The sequence below is a fragment of the Talpa occidentalis genome, unplaced genomic scaffold (assembly GCF_014898055.3).
Source record: "Talpa occidentalis isolate TD23 unplaced genomic scaffold, MPIMG_talOcc4v2.1 talOcc4.3, whole genome shotgun sequence".
Lineage (NCBI taxonomy): Eukaryota > Metazoa > Chordata > Mammalia > Eulipotyphla > Talpidae > Talpa > Talpa occidentalis.
In genome coordinates this window covers 71,409,534-71,432,050 of record NW_023603184.1, presented here as the reverse complement: position 1 = coordinate 71,432,050, position 22,517 = coordinate 71,409,534, and the positions used below count along the sequence as shown (strand labels likewise).

The 22,517-nt window shown below is 37.7% G+C and overlaps 1 protein-coding gene across 10 annotated transcripts in view; it reads right to left on the bottom strand.

Annotated features, from left to right (window-relative positions):
• MGAT5 (alpha-1,6-mannosylglycoprotein 6-beta-N-acetylglucosaminyltransferase) overlaps window positions 1–22,517 on the bottom strand; it is a 320,132-nt gene that overhangs the window by 113,289 nt on the left and 184,326 nt on the right. For all 10 annotated transcript variants that reach the window (XM_054699673.1, XM_054699675.1, XM_054699671.1 and 7 more), the window contains 5 exons: window positions 22,024–22,100; window positions 20,950–21,039; window positions 6,172–6,243; window positions 4,437–4,598; window positions 1,038–1,207 (listed from right to left, as the gene is read on the bottom strand). In XM_054699673.1, coding sequence (XP_054555648.1) covers window positions 1,038–1,207; window positions 4,437–4,598; window positions 6,172–6,243; window positions 20,950–21,039; window positions 22,024–22,100 — 571 coding nt within the window. The remainder of the gene's footprint in view (window positions 1–1,037; window positions 1,208–4,436; window positions 4,599–6,171; window positions 6,244–20,949; window positions 21,040–22,023; window positions 22,101–22,517) is intronic.

The following is a 22,517-nucleotide window of genomic DNA, read 5'->3' as shown; positions in this document are numbered from 1 at the left end:
ACCTGAAAACTCATCTTGGGCTTGAACTTCAGTTTCATCTTTACAATACAGAGATCAACAGCACCTACTTCCACATTTGCCCTAAGAACTAAGTAACATAAAATATGTAATGCATTTAGTATCTGGTACATATTAACTATTCAACAGGTGTCAGCTGTTCCTTATCACCAATATTGTGTCATAATAGTTGATACTACTCTTGCAACTGAAGTCAGTGTCATGGTTTAGGCATATGGAAACCTATCCATCAGTGACAGCTGGTATTATCATACTGCTATTACTACTTTTATCACAACACTTCCTCCAATCAGGTTTCAGACTCCAACTTAACACAAGTGACTTCTCCATCTTTAGAATGTTCATTCAAGGTATTTCTTCTAGAACATTTGACATATTACAACATGGTAACTAGGCTGTTGGGCAGAAAGTCTCTTGGGCAATTATCCAAAGGAGTAAAGGGAATTTAGGCATTCCTGCTTTGCCAGCTGTGTCAATCTAAAAAGGATTAGGAGGGGGGTAGAGCCAGAAGCAAATTTTAGTGAAACAGAAAACCCAGGTAGAGTTAACAGATTCAGAGTTGAAAGTTGGCTAATTGAAAAAGGATTGGATCAGAGCTTTCAGGAAATTCATTTTATCCAAATTAAATTATAAACAGGAACCTGCCCTGTTTTAAGATTGCAAAAGCTTGATGTTGAGTAGGGAATGGTATGAATTTCAGCAAGAGACAGGGAATTAGGGAAGTCAATAATGTTTTGTGCTGCAGATGTTGGAAGCACCTGTAATAGCAAAGAATAAGCTCCTTAGTTTGAATTTTCTGGCATTCATTTATGAAGCCTCTGGAGCTTGCAGCTACAATGAAAACATATCCTTTTCACAGTGTATGTATTTAGCTCCTGAAAATAATCTTCTTATCTTCTGTTTAGTGAATTATCACTTTCATTTTCCTCCGCAAGAAATTACACACTAATAGAGGGCTTTAAGAGTTTACAATTTCTTTTTTGTATTCTGATTTTAAAATTGAAAAGTAATCTCCTTACTCCTTGAGCTCAGCCAGTGAAGCTGAAATCCTAATGTCATGGCCCAGTAAATACAGAGATGTAATTAAATCACTCCACTGAACTAATTCACCAAGAGGGCCACCACTGAAAGCTGTCTCTGCAATCTTAAATCCAGATTCCTTAGTCAGGAGTCCCAAGTGAACAAGGACCTGAAAAAAAAAAAAAGAAGAAACATAGACTGATTCCCAGTGAGCCATGTACAAACTCCACAGTAACACACCAAAAAGTCATCAACCAATTCTAAAGTCATGTTTACATTCTAATATAACCTCAAGGTGGATAAGTCGTTTTTCTAGAAGGTAGAAAGAAAGGAAAGAAATGATTCTTCACTGTTGATTGAGAGAAATACGGTCATTACTGCCCTGTTTTGGCTATGAGCATGCGATACGGGCAGATCCTGCCTTTATAAAGCAGAATAAAATTTAAAAATCAGATTAAAAGAGGAAGTCATAAGAAAAACATATCATTTAACAAATATTGGGGATTTTCCAGATATTTAACTTTTTGACATGGGAAAAAAAATTCATGAACATACAAAATTAGAACTGACAATATAATCAATCCCAATGTATTCATCAAGTAACTTTGACAATTGCCAACTCATGACAAATCTTTTTTAAGGTAATTTTCTCTAAACCCCTATAATCCCTACTTGTTATTTTGAAACAAATGCTAGATATCGTATTTTCTTCTTTCATCTATAAATATTTCACCATGTATCTCTAAAAGAAACCTTCACTTAAAAAAACCAGAACATCACCATCACTTATAAAATATCAATTAAATTTTTAATATCATTCAATATCCAGTTAGTGTTTACACTTCTTCAACTGTCCCTTATTGTTTTCAAGTACAGTTGTTCACATCAGAAGTCAAATAAAGTACATAAATTAGATCTGCCTCATATCTCTTTGGTTTAATTTATACTGGTTCATGATTGCCCTTTTTTGAGGAGTGGGGGCTTACAGTTTGTCAAAGAAACAAGGGTCTATATCCACTTTGAAATTTACTGATTGTGAAACAGATTTTTTTTTTCCCTTGTATTTATGGTAAATTAGTAATCAGATCTACAAACGGGGTGAAATTCATATTAGATTTTTTTTGGCAAAGCTACATTGGAGGTTGTGCTGTGTACTTCAATCTGTGTGTCTATTTTGTGTTGTCAGTAGCTACTGGAGATCACTCAGTGCATTAATGCATTAGGGGTGGCAAATGTGAATAACCCATCTTTTTTTCCTGTATTCATCAGCTAGGCTACTTTTTATAAAGAGAAAGTAACTTATTAACTACATGGTTACCCTTACCCTGAGGTTCAGTTTAGGTAGAAAAAGCCTGGAGAATATCTGATTATCAGTTTTCACAAAAACTAATTATCTTATTGATGAACAATAAGGTCTTTAAAAAATCATCATAAAATCATCTATATTAGTACATGTTATGTGCTTCAAAATATCATAGTTATTATCCATATTGGTTATCAAGCTGTCCCATTTTGGTCAATGGGAGGCATCTGAAGTTGGCTTCTAAGTTCTTTTGACCCAAAACCTTCTTTGCTCTCGGTATAACAAGGTGTTCCAAGCTCATTATGTATAACTTCTGTATCAGATTCGAATCAGCCATTTTTCTAAGAACCTCCTACATATTTAGAGATTCAAGTCTAGTGTTTAGAATACTCTAATTTATCACTGTGAGTAGGTCTTTTCAATGGACATGGCCAGAAAATTTAGTTTTTCCTCAAGAATGAAACAAATCATGAGTTCATACTGGTTTTTACAATTCGAATTCAGGGTTATAGTTATATATAACATTATCCATTTTACATTTGCTGTTTCTTCTCTCCCGGACTGAAAATCCTTGTTCTCAAAGACACCAAAATAATTAATTTCTCATCTGCTTTATTCCAACACACACAATGATACTCCAGAGAGTATCAACACTACCACCTAGTACATGACTAACATTTTAAGACATTTTTGCAGTTTTGTTCTGTGTGATATCCCATCAGAAAAATGAACTTACTGTGTCCTAAAGTTACTGAGTATCCTTCTCCATGTGCTTATAGCAAAACTGAATATGTAGTCAGTTCACTTGCTTTATTTTTGTGTGAATTTTTGTTATTAAAATTTGCTTTTTACTTGTGTAAAGTGATTCCAGGGTCAAATCTAAAAAGTAAGGTATTCAGAGAAGTTGAGTTTCTTTACATGTTACCTCCATGCAATCCCTGTACCTTTTCAACTTAACCATTTTAATCATTTTTATGAGTACAGTTCGTTCGCTCAAAGTATATTCAGATTACCTGCAACCATGACCACTATCCACCTCCTATACTTAAAATTTTAAGGTTTATCTGTGTGTTTTTTAAAATAAGAGCAAGAAACATGTATTATGGTTATTTTGTTACATAATATACATATATATGTATATATGTAAGTATATAAATAGATAAATTTCTCTTCCTTTAAAAAATAATGTTCACTATCCTTCAGCTAACAGTTCTTCACCTAACACCATATCCTGGAGATTACTATAATTTTTTTTTTATAGCCTACATGGATTTCTTTAATACAGGACTATTTGGTGCCATAAAGTTTGGTATTGTCTTATCAATTCAGGGATCTAAGCAACTTTGATATATCAAGCTGTGAGCTGGGGATTTACAAATGTATCTGTATTTTCTTTTATGATGATATCAAATTAGTAAATCAGGGATACCAAGCTCTTTTTAATTTACTCTTAGCTAGGGGAACAGATGGTTTACTTTGTTCTGTTGTTCTTCATCAGAACATTAAATATAAAGCTATGGCCACTTTATCTCTACTTAATAGGGTATAAGATCTTTCATGCTGAGGGATATTATAGACATTTTTCCATGCATCTTCTCATGAACTTGAAATAACCTTGCTCAAATTTAGCTTATAGTATGTCTCTTAGGAACATAAGCAAAAGCATCAAACAGAGCAGCAATGTAACTCAACAGCCATATCAGCCCCAAAATTGATGAGTATCAAAAATATAAAAATTCTCAAGATATTAACAGAAAATTCTCAAAGGTTCTATTCAGGTAAAGAAAGGGGGCTACATTGTCTGAGAAGAATGGGATAAACACTGAGAGAAATGGTCCGATGGCTCATAGGAAAGCCTTGCAGGCAAATATTCTGCTTAGCTTCACCTAAAAAACATGTGTGTCAGTCCTTGCTAAGTAAGACTGCTGTAACTGGAGAAAGGAAAACACAAAAATGGCAGTACAGGATCCTGTGCAGAATCACCCTAAGGAAACATCATTTGAGACATGACACTTCTCTTAGTCTTGTTTCCAATCAAAACCAGATTTTCAAAGAAATCTGGCACCTAACTGAACTGAATTAATCAGAAACTCACTTTCTTCCTTTTTCTCTTTTCAAGATTCTGCTTTTCTGCCAGGGACTTGATTGCTTGGATCCAAGCATCAGCCATTCGTCGGATCCGTAGTCTCATCCACCGGAATTCTTCATGCTTTTTCATCATACCATGGAGAATATTAAAATCCGTACGAATTTCTGCCTAGAAACAAAAATTTAATAAAAATGAGAAGATAAAAAGTCAGAAAGCACAATGGATTTTGTGACGTGACATTTGAAAACTTAAGCAATAGTCAATTAAATTCAAAGCTTCAAAAGTGAGTCTGGTCTGCCGCACAGTTTCTCTTTAAGGTCCCAAGATTGTAAATTGAAGCAAAGATCCTGGCTGAGCTGCTTTAAGGGGCATCATTTAAAAATTAAAAATTGAGAAAGGTGAAAGAGTCACTGCAAATTACTGAGCTGTGCTAAAATGCTTTTTTTTTTATAATGAGTATGCTTGATGTACCTTGAATTTTTCTGCACCCAAATGTATTGCCTTTTAATTTACTGCAAGGCAGCAGACTCCTGGAAAAACTCAGGTCAGTTCTCAAAAGGCTATCTAGTATTGTGTGGACTACCATAAAGTCTCATTCTGTCCACAAAGTCAAGTAGAAAAACCAATGTGCCCTTCTAGTTTTTCCCAGTTCAAACAACAAAAAAATTCAGTATAAGTTATGGAATTTAAAAGCAAGGAGTACCATTTTCCTACCACAGCTGAATAAAATCTAAACTAGAATAACTTAAAATCTAGGAAGATCATTGTTCTAATATAGCTGGATATAATCAGTGACTGATAACAGAATAATATTGCTTGTATTTATTTCATGTAACATCTGAGACATCCTGAATTCACACTGCAGTCGTAACCATAGTTCATTCTAAATGTTCATCTGCTCCTGTCCCTCTCCGACTCAACAATTTCACAAGATTCTCATGTTCTAAAGCATGGGGTCCAACTCTTGGGTCAAATCCTCCTCAGTGCCCCTTTAAAAATTTTTTTATTTTAATTTATTTATTAATTTATTTTAATTAACTTTATTAATTAATTTATTTTTAAAGACATGTATTTATTTATACAAGCACTGGGTATAGTCAGAAGCGTGGGAGGGTGAGAGGATTCACCAGAGCCAGAGTGGGGAGCAGAACAGGCAGACTGACAAAATACACTGCTAAGGGGAGCAGTGGGTGTGGCAGGAGAGGTCTGCATGCCATGTGGGTTGCTCCCTGGCCGGCTGGGGATCGAACTCTAACTTGTGCTGCAGAGGCTGTGGATTGCTTCACAATGTGGTGCTTAACCCCTTGCGCCACCACGGAGGCCCCTCACTCATCATTTTAAATTCAGCTCCAACATCATCTCCTTGCCATCTCTCCTGATCCCTGAGAGATTCTCACTCCTTCATTAATTCCAGGGACTTGTATCTAAGCAATTCCACAGGTATGAACATTATTTACAAACAACACTCTCATTATATCACTGAGTGTGTACTAGTCTGGCGTCAGATCTTACTGATATTAGCAGCCTATCACTTAGCAACCCTCAGGGAATTACTGGGTGGCTGGGTTTTATCTGGTTGACTAATTTGGTCATCTAGATTTCCACAGGACTGTGGGTAGAAGTTTATTAGTTTACCACTATTTCAGATAATAGCTGACATTTCAGAAGATTCCACATGCATGCATCACTTGGCATCAGACCCAAATCACAAAAATAGTATGAAGTTTCCAAGAGCACTTACCAAAGAATTATGATCCGCTTCTTCATAGGGATTTTTTATTCTCCAAGGTAAACGAGGACACCAATTTTCAACCTTGAAAATATAAATCAGAGACACTAAGTATGCTAGCTCATCTGTAAATGAATTAATGTACGGGCAAAGCACTTAGCACAGTTACTGGCACACAATGAGCCCTATACTTAAGTGAGTTGTTATTATTAGTCAGACGCCATGCTTTTAGCCAGCATCTAGACAGAGACAGGTGCTCTCTCACAGTCATTAGTGGTCCCATGGAAGACTCAACTACGCATTACATCTACCCTTAAAATACCTTTTAGGGACCGATGCCTTATCATTTAATCTTAGTACGCTACCTCAGAAGGAGCGGGGGTCCTACGGCAGAAAGTTAAAAGACGTGAAGATTGCCATAGGGAAGTAAGAGCGTAAAGGCGCCTCTGTCGCTAGTAAAAGGACTGGGATGATTTGTGATGACGGTGGTATGTCTGGAAAGGAAACAGTATAGCATTTAAGCCACAAAACTCAATTATTTATCTCAAATTAGAAATGCAAGTTTAAGGCTAACTGATTAAAGTTTTTCTTCATTTTCTGGCTGTTCGTTTCCCACTATCCCAAAAAGAAAGGTGGTTAAACCTACTAGAGAAAGAGATGGAAGGGAAAAGAAAACATAGTGATCTGTGAAAGTAATTCTGGAGGATGGATTGTTCTGTCAATGCACATGAGTTGCGAGTTAGGGGGAGGAGAAAAGAGAAGGAAAAAGTACTAGATTTTCAAGGGTTGGCTTCCATAATGGTTGTCAAAGGAAATTAGGCAAATTCATAATTTCTAGTAAAGGAAAGATGAAAAATGCATTGAATAATACTAATGTGTAGATTTCTTTTATGGGGGGGGTTCAAAATGGTCATTAATCCCAAGAGTTTACATAATCCACTACTAATACATAGTGAGATTATTAAAGATTGAATTTTTTATAATTTTATTGACTTCTGAATTTTTTTAATTACACAGTTATTGAATTTTTTAAATAATTTTTCGGTGGGCCTATAAAATGAACACAGCAAGAGGGTGGGGGGCATCACTGGAGGGCTGCTGAGAAGGCAAAGACAGAAGGCAAAGACAGGCTAATTCCAGTCTCTGGAATTAGAAGAATAGAGTCAAGCAAGACAAATTTTTCTCTCACTGTGGATGAGTTTTCAAAGAAACGCAGCAGTCTCAGAATCTACAATATCAGGCACACCTCAAAGACATTATTGAGCGTTCGGTTCCAGATCACAGCAATGAAGTCAATGGTGCACTAAAACCACTTCACACGCAGTTTCTGTTTTCCCAGTACCTATAAACATTCTGTTTACACTATGATCTATTGTATGCAATAGCATTATGTCTTTAAACAACAAAACAGTGTATCTACTTTAAATTGGCAAGGAGACATGAAGTGAGCACATGCTGTTGGAAAAATGGTGCCAACAAACTTGTTGGATGTAGAGTTACCACAAATTCTTAAGTTATAACAACAAAAAAAATGAGGAATACTGCTGTGAAAAGTAACGCACAATAAAGTAAGGTATGGCTGTACTCTTAATGCAAGGGGATTTTTATTCTGGGCCAGCCCCTTCTCCAAAACATTCTGGTAGATATACATAAAGCCATCAGCGACTGCAGTTTCTGAAAGCAATAAACACAGGCAACAAAGCTCAGGGGGGTAGACTCTCCAGATAGGGAAAGTGCAATACCCTCCCTTACTCCTTGTGGAAAAAAATTAGACTTTACCATATTTGTGAATGACTTCATAGACTTAAAATGATTCCCCATAAGGAAAGCTGAAATTGTTCTACTTGTTTAGAGCGAGAGAAAGAAACTGACTTGTTTTGGACGCCCAAGTCTAATTAATTAGTGAGACCTTACAGCAATATCACTGTGAAAAGCAGTATCTGAAACACCACTAATGAGAAAAAAGAGGGGAAACGAGCAGAAAAGAAGCCTGCATGTCAATGAAGGCTCAGTTGGTACCAGCAGCAATGGACACGTGAATACCTTGTATTCTTAGGCTGGATTAAAGCATATAATTCAAATTAAAGTTCTGTAAATTGGCTCAGTAAAACACTGCTATGAAGCAGATTTATAACACAAAGGCTTCAAATGGATTGCCTATCTGACTGTGAGACCTTCAACCCCACACAAAAATGATAAGGATGAGCAGTGTACAGCTTTGAAGTCAACCTCACATTAAATAGATAAGTGTACAGGGTAACTTATCAGAATAAAGAATTTCCCCATGAATAACATAATAGGAAAAGATGAAATGAGACTGACTATAGATAAAGTAAATCTACCAAAAGGAGAGACATTAGTAAGACGAGATGTTGATAAAGGCGAATATATTTCCCTCTCCAATACCCTAACAAGAATCTTCAAAAATTCAGATGAAAATAGAGTCCAAGGTGATTTTTCTAAAATATGACTTCCCTACAGAATACTAAAGACTTTATTTCTCTTTGAGACTGATCATCTATCTCAGGTCTCTTTACTCAAAATCACTGGATAATACTTTGTAGACTTCAAGGGCATCCCTGAAAGTGTGGAAAATGTTGTCTATTTTAACTTTTAGCAACAAATCTTCATTACATATTCATTTGCAATGGAGGAAAAATCAATTATGAACATCTTGACAGAATTAGGAGGGTAGGTTTTCTGAGACTTGTTTATTCACAGTGATAGGATAACTGGCTAACAAATAATTAAATTATACATAAACCAATTACTCCATGGGAATAGGGGGGTTAAAACGCCCTGGCTTTCTGAAACCTCAGAGGATCACCAGGATGGGAAAAAGCCAGCACTGGAAATAACTCTGTGTACTAAAAAAAACAGGCCTCAAATGAGCAACATTTTCCTAAATAAGAGAATCATCAATAACACTTGGGGAAAATTTTGCTTAAGGCTAATAACCCACCTCCTAATCCCTTACTTGGTTTTCTACTTGATCTATCCAAGATCCTTTAAGGACTTTACCATCCCTGGTATAGGATCCCACAAACTTGGATAAGTCCACTGCCTTCTTGATGTGGTGACATGTCTATTTCAAATCTTCTTGCTATCTCTGCTGGCTTTCAGAACCCAACTGCCCTTTTCCTGTCTGTGGTTGCCTTCCTTTGCCCACTGCCTTGGGTACACTTTACCTTGTTCTGTCTCTGACACAGGATTTTATATTTGCCCTCTGTGCAGGCCCTGGACACAAATTCCACACTCCTGCCCAACTCTTGAGAGCTGGCAAGTTCTGTCTTAAACCCTCTGGCAGGGACGAGACAGGTATTGTTGAAATAATCCAGAAATGAGCACACTAAGTCTAAGAATTGAAAACCATCTGAGTTCATGGCAACACACACCCATCAATCAATAGAGAAGCAGAACTAATAACCTTCGATTTGAAGGGAAAACTCCTTCAATAGGAACTAATCTTTTCAGTGAACTAGCTTAGGCCATAAAATGAAAGGCAGCAAAACGAGAAGATGACCAGCCAGGTTAGAACTTTAGAACTTTAATGCAAATTCCAGAGAGAGGGGCCTACAAATCACTCTTCTTGAATGGTAAAACATAAAAAGAATCAATTTAATTTTTCTCCTCCCCATGATCTGAACTTCTCTGACCTGAGAAAGATCTGCAGCTTAATCATGAGTGATGTGAATTGCAACAGAGCTCAAGAGGGTGAGTTTTACTACCAACATAATATGGGAAGGATAATTGATTATGTTTAAAAACAAAACAAAACAAAACACCTGCCAGTTGGTCTACACTTACATAATTCTAGTTGGAATTTAAAGGGGGAAAGAAGTAATAAAACGACAGCAAAAATTAGTAGTAGGAGATTTAATACATGCATATACTTAGGTATAAATAGTTAAACTCTGCAGCAATATTCTATTCTTTTTTGAATCATAATCATGCTGTTAATGGCCTCCTCTCTCATGATTAATGTAAAATGCTTAGCTCTAATGGATCACTGACATAAAGGTTTTTTTTCCCATAGAAAAAAATGTAAACCTTTCATTAGGTTGATTTCTTTATGTTGGAAGATTTACTAGTAAGGAACAACTTAAAAAAAATCCAAAACATTTGTCTGATTCAAAATCAAACTAGCTTTCTTTTGTAAGTTTGCCCATCAGCAGTAGAAATATATACTCTTTCCAAAATTATAGACATCTTTTAAAAAAACTGCATTATTTTTTATTGAGGTAACTTTGGTATACAACACTTTGTATGATTGAAAGACAAAGGTTCACATCTCTTCGGATGACTGTTACCACACCACAACCACCACCAAACCCATAATCGTCCACCAAAGACTGCTGGGCCCCTCTTTGCTCCTCACTTCTCTCTCCCCTTCTGGTAATCTCAATTCTGCAATCACATTTCTAAGTTTTTTTTTCCCCTACACCACTCCACCCTCTACCCATTTCCTTTCTAAAGTTCCAAAAAGGATATACAAACAGGAAATGATGTCATCAAGTGTGCACGATTCGGCTATCTAGAGTGGTCCTCTGCACCAAATACCTGAGCTGATGACTATTTTGATCGAATTGCTTGTTAGAAATGGTTGTACATGGGGAGTGGCGAGACAATGGATTAGATCAAAAGGTACAGCATACCAGGAGCCAAACACCAGGATAAGCGCTCTACACAGGCCTCATTTGGTCTTCAGACAATGCTCTGGGAAAGGTCATTTATCATGCTAATTCTCTGATGCCAGAGAAGACACAGCACAGAGGGGACCCACAGTTGAGGACTGAAGCACTGTTTGTCCCCAGCCAGAGTCCTGGTGAGCTTAATCACTATGCCATATGCACAGATACCACACTTGTTTCCTACAGTCCCATAAGCATAGCCCAGTCTTTAATATTATACTGTCTAAATCTTCTAAGTCCTTTGATAAGAGTTCACCAGGCTCCTACTCTGGGGAAGTACTTGCCCGGGCAAGACAACTCCCTGCTTGCAGCTCTCACCCCCACCATCTGTTCTGCGCAGTCATAGTTATCATTTCAGAGCCCAGACCATATCACATTCTCCCCTAATTCAAATCCTTCAGTGACTTCTCCTTGCACTCAGATTTTATAACAAGATTTTATGGAATCTGACCTCAGTCCTTCATTGCCTGCCTTGCCCACCCTGCCCTACATTCCAGAACCTTCTTCTAAATCCAAAAGCATGTGAGTCTCATTCTATTTCAGAAGAGTTGCCAGATCTAGGGTGCGGAAATGAAAGAGGTATAACTAAATTAGAATTTCAGATAAACTGCTTTTTTTAGTGTCTTAAGCAGTATTTATCACATATTTACAGCTAAAAAAATAAATGTTTACCTGAAATTCAGATATCATTCAGTATCATGTATTTTACTCAGTAACCCTATACTTTATGAGTCTATATTTGCTACTTTTTCTTCCCGAAACACTCTTCCTTCAGAAAGTTCCTTGTGTCACTCCCTTACTTCTACACTCCAACTCTGCTCCAACTTCTCTTTAGAGAAGCCTTCCATGACCAACTGACCTGGCCTCTCTTCATCCTCACCCTACTTTATTTGTTCTGAGAGTCCTCAAACTTGTGGGATTATTTCATATATTCATAGACTATTGTGCAGTGCCCCATCTGAGCATAAGCTCCTTGAACATAGAAATTTCAAATTGGCCTGGTCAGTGCTGTATTCTCAGCACTGAGAACAGTGCCCAGCACACAACAGGGACACAATCATTATATAATGAGTGGTGATGAATGAATCAAAGATATGATTTAATGCATGAATGAATTAATCAAAGACTGGCGATATTCATGATAAGGAGTCTCTCTTTCCATTTATGTGGCACTTTGTCATTTTCATCATTTTATTAAACCTTTCAACAACAAAATGAGGTAGGTTTGACCCTGACCTCAGTGAGGAGAAACCAGACTGAAAGTTCAAGGGAAAATTCTAGGCCACATAGGGAGCAGATGAGTCTGCAGACAGGCAATCAAACCCCCTGTGTATTTCATAATACTGTATGGCTGCCCCCATCAAAGGAAGGCAGGAATATTATAAACCAAATATTATGGAACCAACCACATGCAAGAGAGCCAAGGCCTATGGGTGATCCATGACAGTTCTGCTCAGGGTATTAGAGAAGCTGCAGTAACTTTTCCACTTGCCACAAAATCAGGTCTTAGCAGTGAAATTTCAATGAGGGAACGTCCATCCCAAATCCCCATGGGATTTTTCCTTTACACAGCAGATGCAGCTACTGGATTCCCATCTAGGCTTGTAGATGACACACAGAAGGGCTTCCTATGCCAGTGCTCATAGGCCCCATCTGGCCTGTCTTCACACTGGGGACACTTCTATAGCCAAAGTCACCCAATTTATAGAGGTAGTCACTTTCCAGAAACCAAGAATATAGTTTCTCCTTTGTATTCATATACAATTTGCTTAAAGTGCAGAAACTAAGTAATAATGAGAATAAAACATGGGCAAGGAGGCTGTGCTCCCAATATAATGGGATCATTCAAGTTGACAGTCTGATTTGACCCCTTGTATGCTCATAGGTAAAACACTAATGAACATTATATTAAAATTGTTACTAAGGACACAAAATACTCCAGCTGCACACCTTAAACTTAAGGTCTTAGTAGATTTTAATGTTACCAATATTACAATAACTTTTTTTGTTTCATGATTACCAAGTTAATAGTTAGGAGAAGTTACCCATTCAGAACAAAGTGACAAGATTATCACCAACTTTTAAAAAGACTTTAAATAGAATCATTCATTCAATGATTGTGTGAGCCAGAAACCATCATACCTTTGAACAAAACACAAAAATCTTTCCAGGGATTACTTTCCATGTACTTGTTTTTCAATGTTGGATGTTGATGGTTTACCCTAGGATCTTTGTACTAGTTGTTCCCAGTGCCTGCTAAAATACCATTACAGACACCTGTATTTTTCACCCTCTTCTTTCAAATTAGTGAACAGATATTAGGAGCACTTGTAAGCCTCTTCTCCCCCCCCATTTTGTTGTTTTTCATGGGATTTACTATAATTATATATATATAATCTAATATATATTTTACTTTTTGTGGTCTGTCTTTTCCTATTAAACATCATCATAATTAAGAATGTTTGCTATAGTTATTTGTCATATCACCAGCATCCAGAAAAGCACAGTAGCAAAAAATGGCCCCTGGCACCCAGATTTCCCACTAGGAAGAATCACAAGTCCCCAAAGAAATGGCCGATTCCAGGTCTCCAGAAGAACCTGTATAGGATAAACCTGGATGATCTTGTAATACCAAATAGAAAAAAAAATTACCAATTACCAATCATGTCAAAAGGAGTCAGAAGACAATATAAGCAGGCTCCTACTGGCCAAAGAAGGGAAATTTGAGAAACAGTAAAAAAGTAATGGTAGTATTGAACATATCAAATGTATTTCAATTAATGACTTTATAATGGTAAAAAACAAAAAAGCACAACAACAAAAAAAATACTGGGCACCAGTGGAAGACTATAGGAAACCAATGGAGAAATGAAGGTTTTTCCTTAGGGCAAGTAACTAAATATCAGATGAGGAATCTTATTTCCCTACAAGTGACCCTGATACATTTAAAAGGGACCCCTATGAATTAATGAACCCAGATACTGATCATTAAAGGTTGCTAACATCACAAAAGGAGAGCTAACCAGGTTTCAGCTGCCTTCTGTATGACACCATCAAGAAAGCAGTTTGCAAGAAAAATATTCAGCCTGACTCTGATCAAGCCATAGTGCCAACTATCAATTTACAGGAAATATAATTTACAGGGAATAACATTATAAGACAACACAGAGATGTAACCATCAAAATTCAGAGGATAACAGACACTCTAAGGCAAACAAAGAAGCTTCTTTAACAAAAAATACTCAAAGGAACCTAAAACTAGGGAGACTTAAGAGACACCAACAATTACAAGTTATGGTCCATACTTGAAATCCTAGTCAAATAAACTTTAAAGCCTGCCTAGAAAATGCAAATACTAACCTGAAACTTTATGATATTAACTTATGTTACTTTCAGTGTGAAGTGGTACTAATAGTTGCAATTGGAGTAGCTCTGTGTTTTAAAAGAGTCTCTTTTAAAAATACACACTGAGATATTCAAAGACAAGATGTTTGAAATTTAAAGGAGGTAGGACATAAAAGAAATGAGATAGGCCATGAAATGATCTTTTGTTGAAGTTGAGTAATGAGAAACAATATGTTACACTGTTTTATATATGTTTGAAATGTTCTGTATTTAAAATTTAAAATGAAAATTTTACAACTATTTTATTGGCACACAATAGAAACGATCATACAATATATAAAAGATTGTAAAAGCAAATTAGAGATAACTGTATTGAAGTCTGAATCTACCACATACATTCCAAGGAATAAAGTGGTGTTAGTTTCACATATGGCGAGTCTTGTCCCACTGGCCTTCTAATTTTGTAAGATAAAGGTCAGAATAATAAGTGTAAATAGAAATCTGTACAATCTGAAACGTACTAACACAAAGCATCACCAAGAAGATGTACTGGGGATAAGTAGATCTGAGGAGCAGAGAAGTAAGAGATGAGCTGGGCTGGCTGACAAATATTGTTTGTAAACTCTTGATTGTTTAAAAATAATCCTTTTCTAAGGCTGTCTTAGAATTTAGGTATGAAGAGTTATGAAAATACATAGATGAAAGAGATACAAGTAAAGGCTAAAGAAGTGAGAAGAATTTGATCATACATCATTGCCACTTCCATTTACTGCCAAAAAAAAAAAAAATGATCTCACAGAAAGGGAATTTCCTCTATCAAATGGCTAACCATTTAGAAGGTGTGTGTTTGCATTTTCAGGCAAATAGTCTGGTAATATTTTGTAAGTATTCCCTGACCCATCCCAAAATGTTAGTTATGTTTCTTCATTCTGATTTTCTCCTGCAACCTAAACAGTCAATTCTTTATTGCTGCCCACTTTGACAAATTAGTCTGTGCAACACCATTTCCAAGTTATCTTTAGCAGCCAACACAGCCCATAAATCCAAATCATTGTACTGGTTATTAGGATTTCATTTCATGCTCGCATTCACAAACATTTAAGCTTTCAACCTTTGCTGTTGGGCATTAATCTTGGCATTAATCAAGGGATTAAGTATGCTGAATTTAAACTCAAGGTTAATAGCATGCTCAGCCAATATTAGTTTTACATATTGCCAGGGGAGAACAGAAAGAGGCAAAGACCTTTATGCCTGTTGTTCCTGAAATACAAGAAACAGATTGATGAGTAAGGCATGAAATTGCTTCTTTTGTTTCTTTATGAGAGAGTCACATGCAAGTGCACACACACTCACTCATTTGGTCCAAATTGGCATTTGAAGCCACAGCTTGTACACATCCTAAGACTTAGTGATCAATCATTAAGTAATGTGACTATTTCAGAGCAAGTATATTTACAATGGCAAAAGAAGTGCATAAAAAAAGAGCACAAATAAATTAAGAAGTATGGTAGGGTATAATGGTTGCTAGTCACTAGAACAACCGTGTAAAGAGAAAAAATGAGTGGGTGTCAAACATATCAACATCATCTATCAATTTAATATCAATAGGGTTAAAGAAACTCATTTTAAATTTCATAAAAGTCTATAGCAGTAAAAGGCTCTGCAGAGAGCTAAGTTAATATACCTGAAACAATGACAGAGTAATTACTTCATAGGCCCTTGTCTCTATAACAGGAGTGGTTACATGGCTCACAAAAACAGCTACAGAAAATAAACTGGCCCACCGTCTGGGAAACGTGGGCTGACAAATGAACTGCTCACTCACTCCCACCACTTGGAATGGCCGCGCACCTGGTTTTGATGAATTATGTCCTTAGGAGAACTGGTGGTGTTTCTCTCTTTGGGGGAGTAAGGCATCAAAACTGTGAGTATTCAAAACTAGCAGTGAAGTCTGATTGATGGAACTTATTAAATGAGAGCTGTATTTCAAACACAAGTAGGACTGAGCATAGAATGAATGCAAAGTCAATGGGACAAGTCACTGACTTCAGTTTTCCTTTACGAAGGGGCAACAACAATGGAAAAGGTAGAAGCTGGATGGAGTGAAGCTGCTTAACCTTGCTGAGACTCTATAACTTGGCTCTCTATTACTAATGAGAGCTGGGGAGAGTTTCAATGAGACTGTGTGTTTGAGGTGTCTGGCACACATACAGCGGGGCTTAGTAACGCTTCATCTTCTCTTACTGCCTGCCACCCGACCAGAGCAACGACTTAACTTTTATCACCACATCTGGTCCGTAGGACAGTGACAGACATGTAACAATTATCCAAGGGGATAATTAAGGGGAAATACTGATGACTTTATTTCCTGGGATGTAGCAAAAAAGCTTTAGAGAATACAAGTGGGTGAGGTAAAAGCAGACATTTCTAATCCTTTAATTCAGTAGAGGCTGGCATACAGAGACAATCAGGGGAAAGAAAATGAAGGAAGAGCATTATCTCTAGAACTGGCCTAAATCTAATGCTTCAAAATTCAACTGGTGACTGACTACAAGAGACATTTTACTTCATGCTCTTTTTTTACATTTGTCAAGGTTGAAAGTAGACAGAAGTAGGAATTGATTCTAATAAGGATTAAGGAAAAAAAGGTCACTGGTATTTCTGTTGATCAAGCAAATAAATCAAATGAAAATGTCCCTCTTACTCATTTTCCCAACTGCAAGAGAAACCTGGCACATGATAGAGGAAATAAAGAGGTCTCAGGATTAAATGAAGTAGCAAAAGGAGGAAAATTTCAAGAAAGCAAGGAAAAAAAACCCCAAACAACCTGGACTAACAAACAGCTCCACAAAATCAATGATGTTGTCCAGGATTTTTATAACTCTAGAGAGGAATGAACGGGTGTTAGCGAACATCTCTGATAATTTCACATTAACAATGGCAGGGGTGCACTGTTGTTCATACATCCAACTCACAATCTAAATGCTAACAGAAGTGTCATAACCAGAGGAAAGACGGGAACAACTCAATTTCTATCTTGCCAGAAATCAAAGGATCTAAAATTCAATTCAAGTGGTGAATGAGATATAGAAATAGATTCTAATTCTAAATTGGAACCAAGGTCTCACACAGAATGTTTTAGGCCAAATCACACCCCACACTGACATCAAAAGCTATGTAGAAGCCAGTTACGTTTATTGAGTGTCTTCAATCTGCCAAGTTCTACTCTAATTATGTTTCCATATATACTCAGGAATCCTCATGATTGGATCCTTTAAAAACAAGTAAACACAACAGAAACTATAATTTACAAAGGAAGACCCTGAGAATGGAGAGGATAAGTAACTTTCCCCAAAGCATATAATCTAGAAAGCACCAGAAAGAGAAGCATAGGCCAGGTTCTAATTATCCTCTAACTCTTACAGTGGACCTGTTACGCCAGCTGTGATTAAATGGAAATTTTTGTAAAGCTCAGAGTTTCAAGGTTATTCCGATTATTAAAATTCAAAAAAGTTGTTCATAGTTTTCTCCCCAGGGGAATTAGCTCCACCCCTTCCCGGCTCAATTACCTGCATCTATTCTTCCAATTTCATTTGACTCTTAAAGATAACAAATGCATAGCATGACACCAAGAATTGTTGGCATCACTAATTGTTGACAATCAATAAATATAATAGTTGTTCAATAAGTGTGCACTGAACTAAATTCAGCTGAACAAAAGGAAAACTGCATCTGCATAAAAACTGATCATCTGCATAAGAAGACAGTGGAATAGGCTAATGAAGCACCTTTCACATCTTGGGAAGAGAAAAAATAGTTGAAAGTTCGGAAATGAAACACCCAGAATCCATTATTAAGTATATATGACCTATCACATCTTCAGACAGCCTTGTCTGCCCACATTCCTCTCAATTTAGCTTCATCAGGGTCTCGATTTTTCTCTTAGCCACATCCTTCCTTCACTGGGAGTGGGGGTAGGGTGGCAGTTTCAAAGAAACAGAACCAGGTCACAAATAATTGCAGTCCCTTTCCATCTGAACCATTCTCCCACACCTTCCCAGCTCTAGCTCAGGAGATGGAAAATGAATGTTGGGGTGGGAATGGAAACCCCTCTGCCTTTACCTTGGCAGTCTACTCCAACATGCAAAGTCTGAGGAAGGCGTGAGATTAGCTCAGCTTGTCAATCAGGGAGCACAGTTGGATTCTGGCTAAGTTCTATAAAAGGGAATAGGTAAGGAAACTCGAAAATTAACTGAATGAGGAACTTTTTCCTCAGGGAAGGAAACATTCTTTTACGTGACCTCTTACTGGAGTAAAGGTTCACCCATAGCTCCAGGCCTTACTCTTCAGGAGAAGGAAATGAGAAGGTGACTTTAGGCCACCTAAGTCAAGAACGTACTCAAATGCTACAAAATCAATTTGCCAGCAATCTGCTAATGAGAAGTACCCACACACAACTTTCAGAGCTTTTAATTACCAAGAGGTACTTTAAGTCTCTCATTAGCTTAGAGGGTTCCCATAATGGCCTTGGGGAAGGCCATAGTGAACTTTGTCAAAAGGAAAAAGAAATCTGACTGGATCTCACAGAAGATAGAGAAGCAAAGGTGATGGAGAGGCCTAAACTTCAAAGAATACAGGTCACTTGCCCTATAACATATGTTTGTCCTCCATCCCAAAAAGAAGCAGTCCCTGTCTCCTTATGGCAGGTGAGTACTTGAGACCCACAAGGAAAGTTATGGCAAAAAAACATTTAATTTAGCCTCTAAATGGAGACACTGTTCATCATAACTATCAAATAGCAATAGCATACAAAGCCAGGGGCAGGAATAAAAAGAAATGGCAGCCAATAGTCAACTAAGAGCACATCCTCTAAAATTAGCCTGCATCCACTTTACAAGCCACTAGGTCCACCCCACCCATAAAGGATGGAGGGGAAAGCCAACTACTTCTGGTAATCTACTCAGTCTTTCTTATATAGCTTGCCTGGATAAAATCTTAATTTCTCATATGCTTAATTTTCATAAAGGTAAAATGGAGCTCATTGAAGCCTAAAACAACCTTCACATGATTTTGTAAAATGCTCGGCAATCCTTAAAAAAAAAAAAAGAGAGCGAGCACTTTTATCTAAATTTAAGGATACAAATGAAAACAAAGATCGAATAAAAAGAAAAAGGTAAGTCAACCTGTAACGAAAGCTAAATTAGCCATCAAGCACATGAAAAGATGCTCAACACTGCTAATCACTAGGGAAGTATAAGCCAAAATCACAATGAAATACTACCTCATACCCATTAGATTGGTTATGGTTTTAAAAAAAAATCAAATAGTAAAGAACTAGTGTTGGTGTGAACGTGGAGAAAATGGAACCCTTGTACACACTGTTGTTTGGAATGTAAAATGCAGCCAATATGATAAACTGTTGGCAGTTTCTAAAAAGTAACAATTCTATAGATCCAATAATTCTATTTCTGGATATACATACAAAAAGATTGGAATCCGGGGTCTCAAAGACTTATCTTCATACTCCATATTCATAGCAGCATTATTTACAATAATGAAAAAGGTGGAAGTAACCCGAGTCCCTCGCACGAATGAATGGATACAAAATTGTGGTATATCCATACAGTGGTTTATTATTCAGCCTTAAAATGGAAGAAAACTCTGATATATGCTATAACAAGACATGTGAACCTTGAGGATATTATAAGTAAAGGAAACTGATCATAAAAGACAAATATCACATGATTTCACTTACATGAGTACCTACTCAACATCATAGAGGCATAAAGTAGAATGGTGATTGCAGATTAGGGTAGAGTAATGGGGAGTTATTGTTCAATGACTACAGTTTCAGCTTTGCAAGATCAGTTCTACAGATGGATGGTGTTCCATTTAGATAAAATTTAGATGAAATTTCCAAATTTAGATAAAAGTGCTCGCTCTCTCTTTTTTTTTTTTTTTTTTTTTTTAAGGATTGCCAAGCATTTTACAACAGTATGAATGTACTTAATGCTACTGAAGTTAATAGTTAAGGTTGAGAGAGCTGAGGTAAAAAAAGCTGTAACACAACAGGATGAATTGTCCCAAGTCCTGTTTGAACAGGCGGACTAAGTCACAGACTGGCAACCTATGTTCAAACAATAGGGCCTACTGCACTGACCATGAGGCATCATGACAGATAAAAAGACTAGATTCTGACTAATATCATCTCACAATTTTCTGGAGGGAGAAAACTGGGAGCCCACATGTGTAGTTTGAATGTAACTCACTTGAGAATGCCTGGGCACAGCCCAACCCAAAACAAGCTATGCTGCTGTTCAACTCCTCCAGACCTCGGACTTACCCTTTAAATATCTCCTCCTAACTCGTTTTGGTTAGCAAGGTTATAGTCTCCTTTTCCCAAGTGGTTCCCTCATATGCAAGTTTCTAATAAAGCCTTGCCTGGTTCAACTACAACTAGTACTCTCTGGTGAATCCTTGACCTACAGGGCATAGGAGTCATGGTGGTACATTTTCTATTATGTTGCTTCCCCATCTTAAAAACTGGGGGAGAAAGTAAATAACTCAGTCTGTTTTTCCTTCAAGGGAAAAAAAAAAAATCACCTTACATGGTAGCACAGAAGAACAATGAAGAAGGAGATCATTAGTCTTCCATGTAAAAATAACACAGTTTTAAGGTTTTCCAAATCCAGATTCAGCTAATAAAATACACATACTCCCAAGCCTACCCCTCAAATCACAAGAAGCTACTCACCTCACTGAGGTAAATAAAAAAGGAGCAGGTGGATCCATCCACTCCATATTCTGCGTAGCAGGGATCTGAGCGCCACATATCTTTCATCCACTGAAACGAGAACAGGTAAGAACTATCAAGAGCAGGTCATATTCAGTGCCTTGCACATATGCTGATAGAGAAGGTGAAGGGCAAGGGTGGGGTGAAGGGCTCAAGCTATGATCTGAAGACCAGAGAGACGGAATCACAGAGCTGAGGTCAAGATGCCAGACTCCCAGCTCCTGATGAATCACAGGCACATGGTGGAAGAGCTTACAGTGGAGAGAGGCCGTGGTACACACCAGAGCAATGACACTCAGTAAAGACAATGCTAGGACAGTTTTCTCAAAACCAAGAACTGATGGGAACCTTACATGGAAGGTCCCTCTCCCCCAGGTTCCACCAGCTTTAGTATAGGCCTGGACAAAGTATGGGAAGCAGTGCAGATGTGCAGCGTGTGGATGAACCCCAGAGACCATGCTGATGCTTCTGGGGTATAGTCTCAGCATCCTAGGTGTATGTCTGAACCAAAACTTTTCCCTGAAAACTATTAGCAGGGGAGTGGTTTCCCCAAGGACAAGCCCTATAAGTAGGTTTTTTTAAAAAAAATGTTGAGCGTGAGGAACAGCCAAGTGTCTCTGGGTATTTAACTGCAAATGCAACATTTAAATCACTATCTGGAGACCTCACAGCAAGGGCCTGGACACAGGGATTTGAAGTCCAGCACTAAATAATGGCAGCTCCTTGTCACTGACCCTTGAAGGATCACCTGCTGGAGACTGGGAAAGAGGGGAGGCCATTCAAAAGGCACAGCAGGCGCCTGAAATGGCCCAGATTCTTTCAATCCCATCAGTTAGAGCCATTGTTGACTAACCCATGGAGCTGGCAGAAGCAGAGAAGGGTCGCCATGGCCACAGCTTCAAACTGGCAGGATTGGGGCACCCTTCAAATGACTCCTGTTCCCAACTGTATAGATGGAAAATGTAGAGGGGGAGAATAGGGGTGACAACGCAGGTTGAAGATGACAGAAATGAGAATGCATCACTTGTGTCTTACCTTGATTTTCCCCTCGCAGTGGGGGTAGCCATCCATAGGAGGCAATACACATTTTTCTTGAGCTCCATTAATGATATCTAAAGGATAAAGAACAAAGGATACCATGAAGTTTATGAAACAGAAGCCTGACATCTTGTGAGCACAGGGCGGAGAGAGGAGTACACAACAGAGGTTTCTACTGGTAGAAACCAGCCTGCAGCTGGAGAGTCTGTTGGCTTGCTCCTGTAGATTCCTATTTCTTGCAACTACAAATCACAACCAACCTGAATGACTTCAGGAAACTTAGTTTAGTGGTAGACGGCAAATAATTACACAATTGAACAACAGTGTACAGACATTCTGTTAGGGTAGAGTAAGGCAGGGACACCCACCCCAGTCTCAAAGGGTCACAGGGGATTTCTGGGTCCAGAAACATCTTAGCTAGATGTCAACTAGGAGTGAGCCAGATAGAGGGACAGCAGAGAGATGACATTCAAGGAACTCAGGTGGTCCCA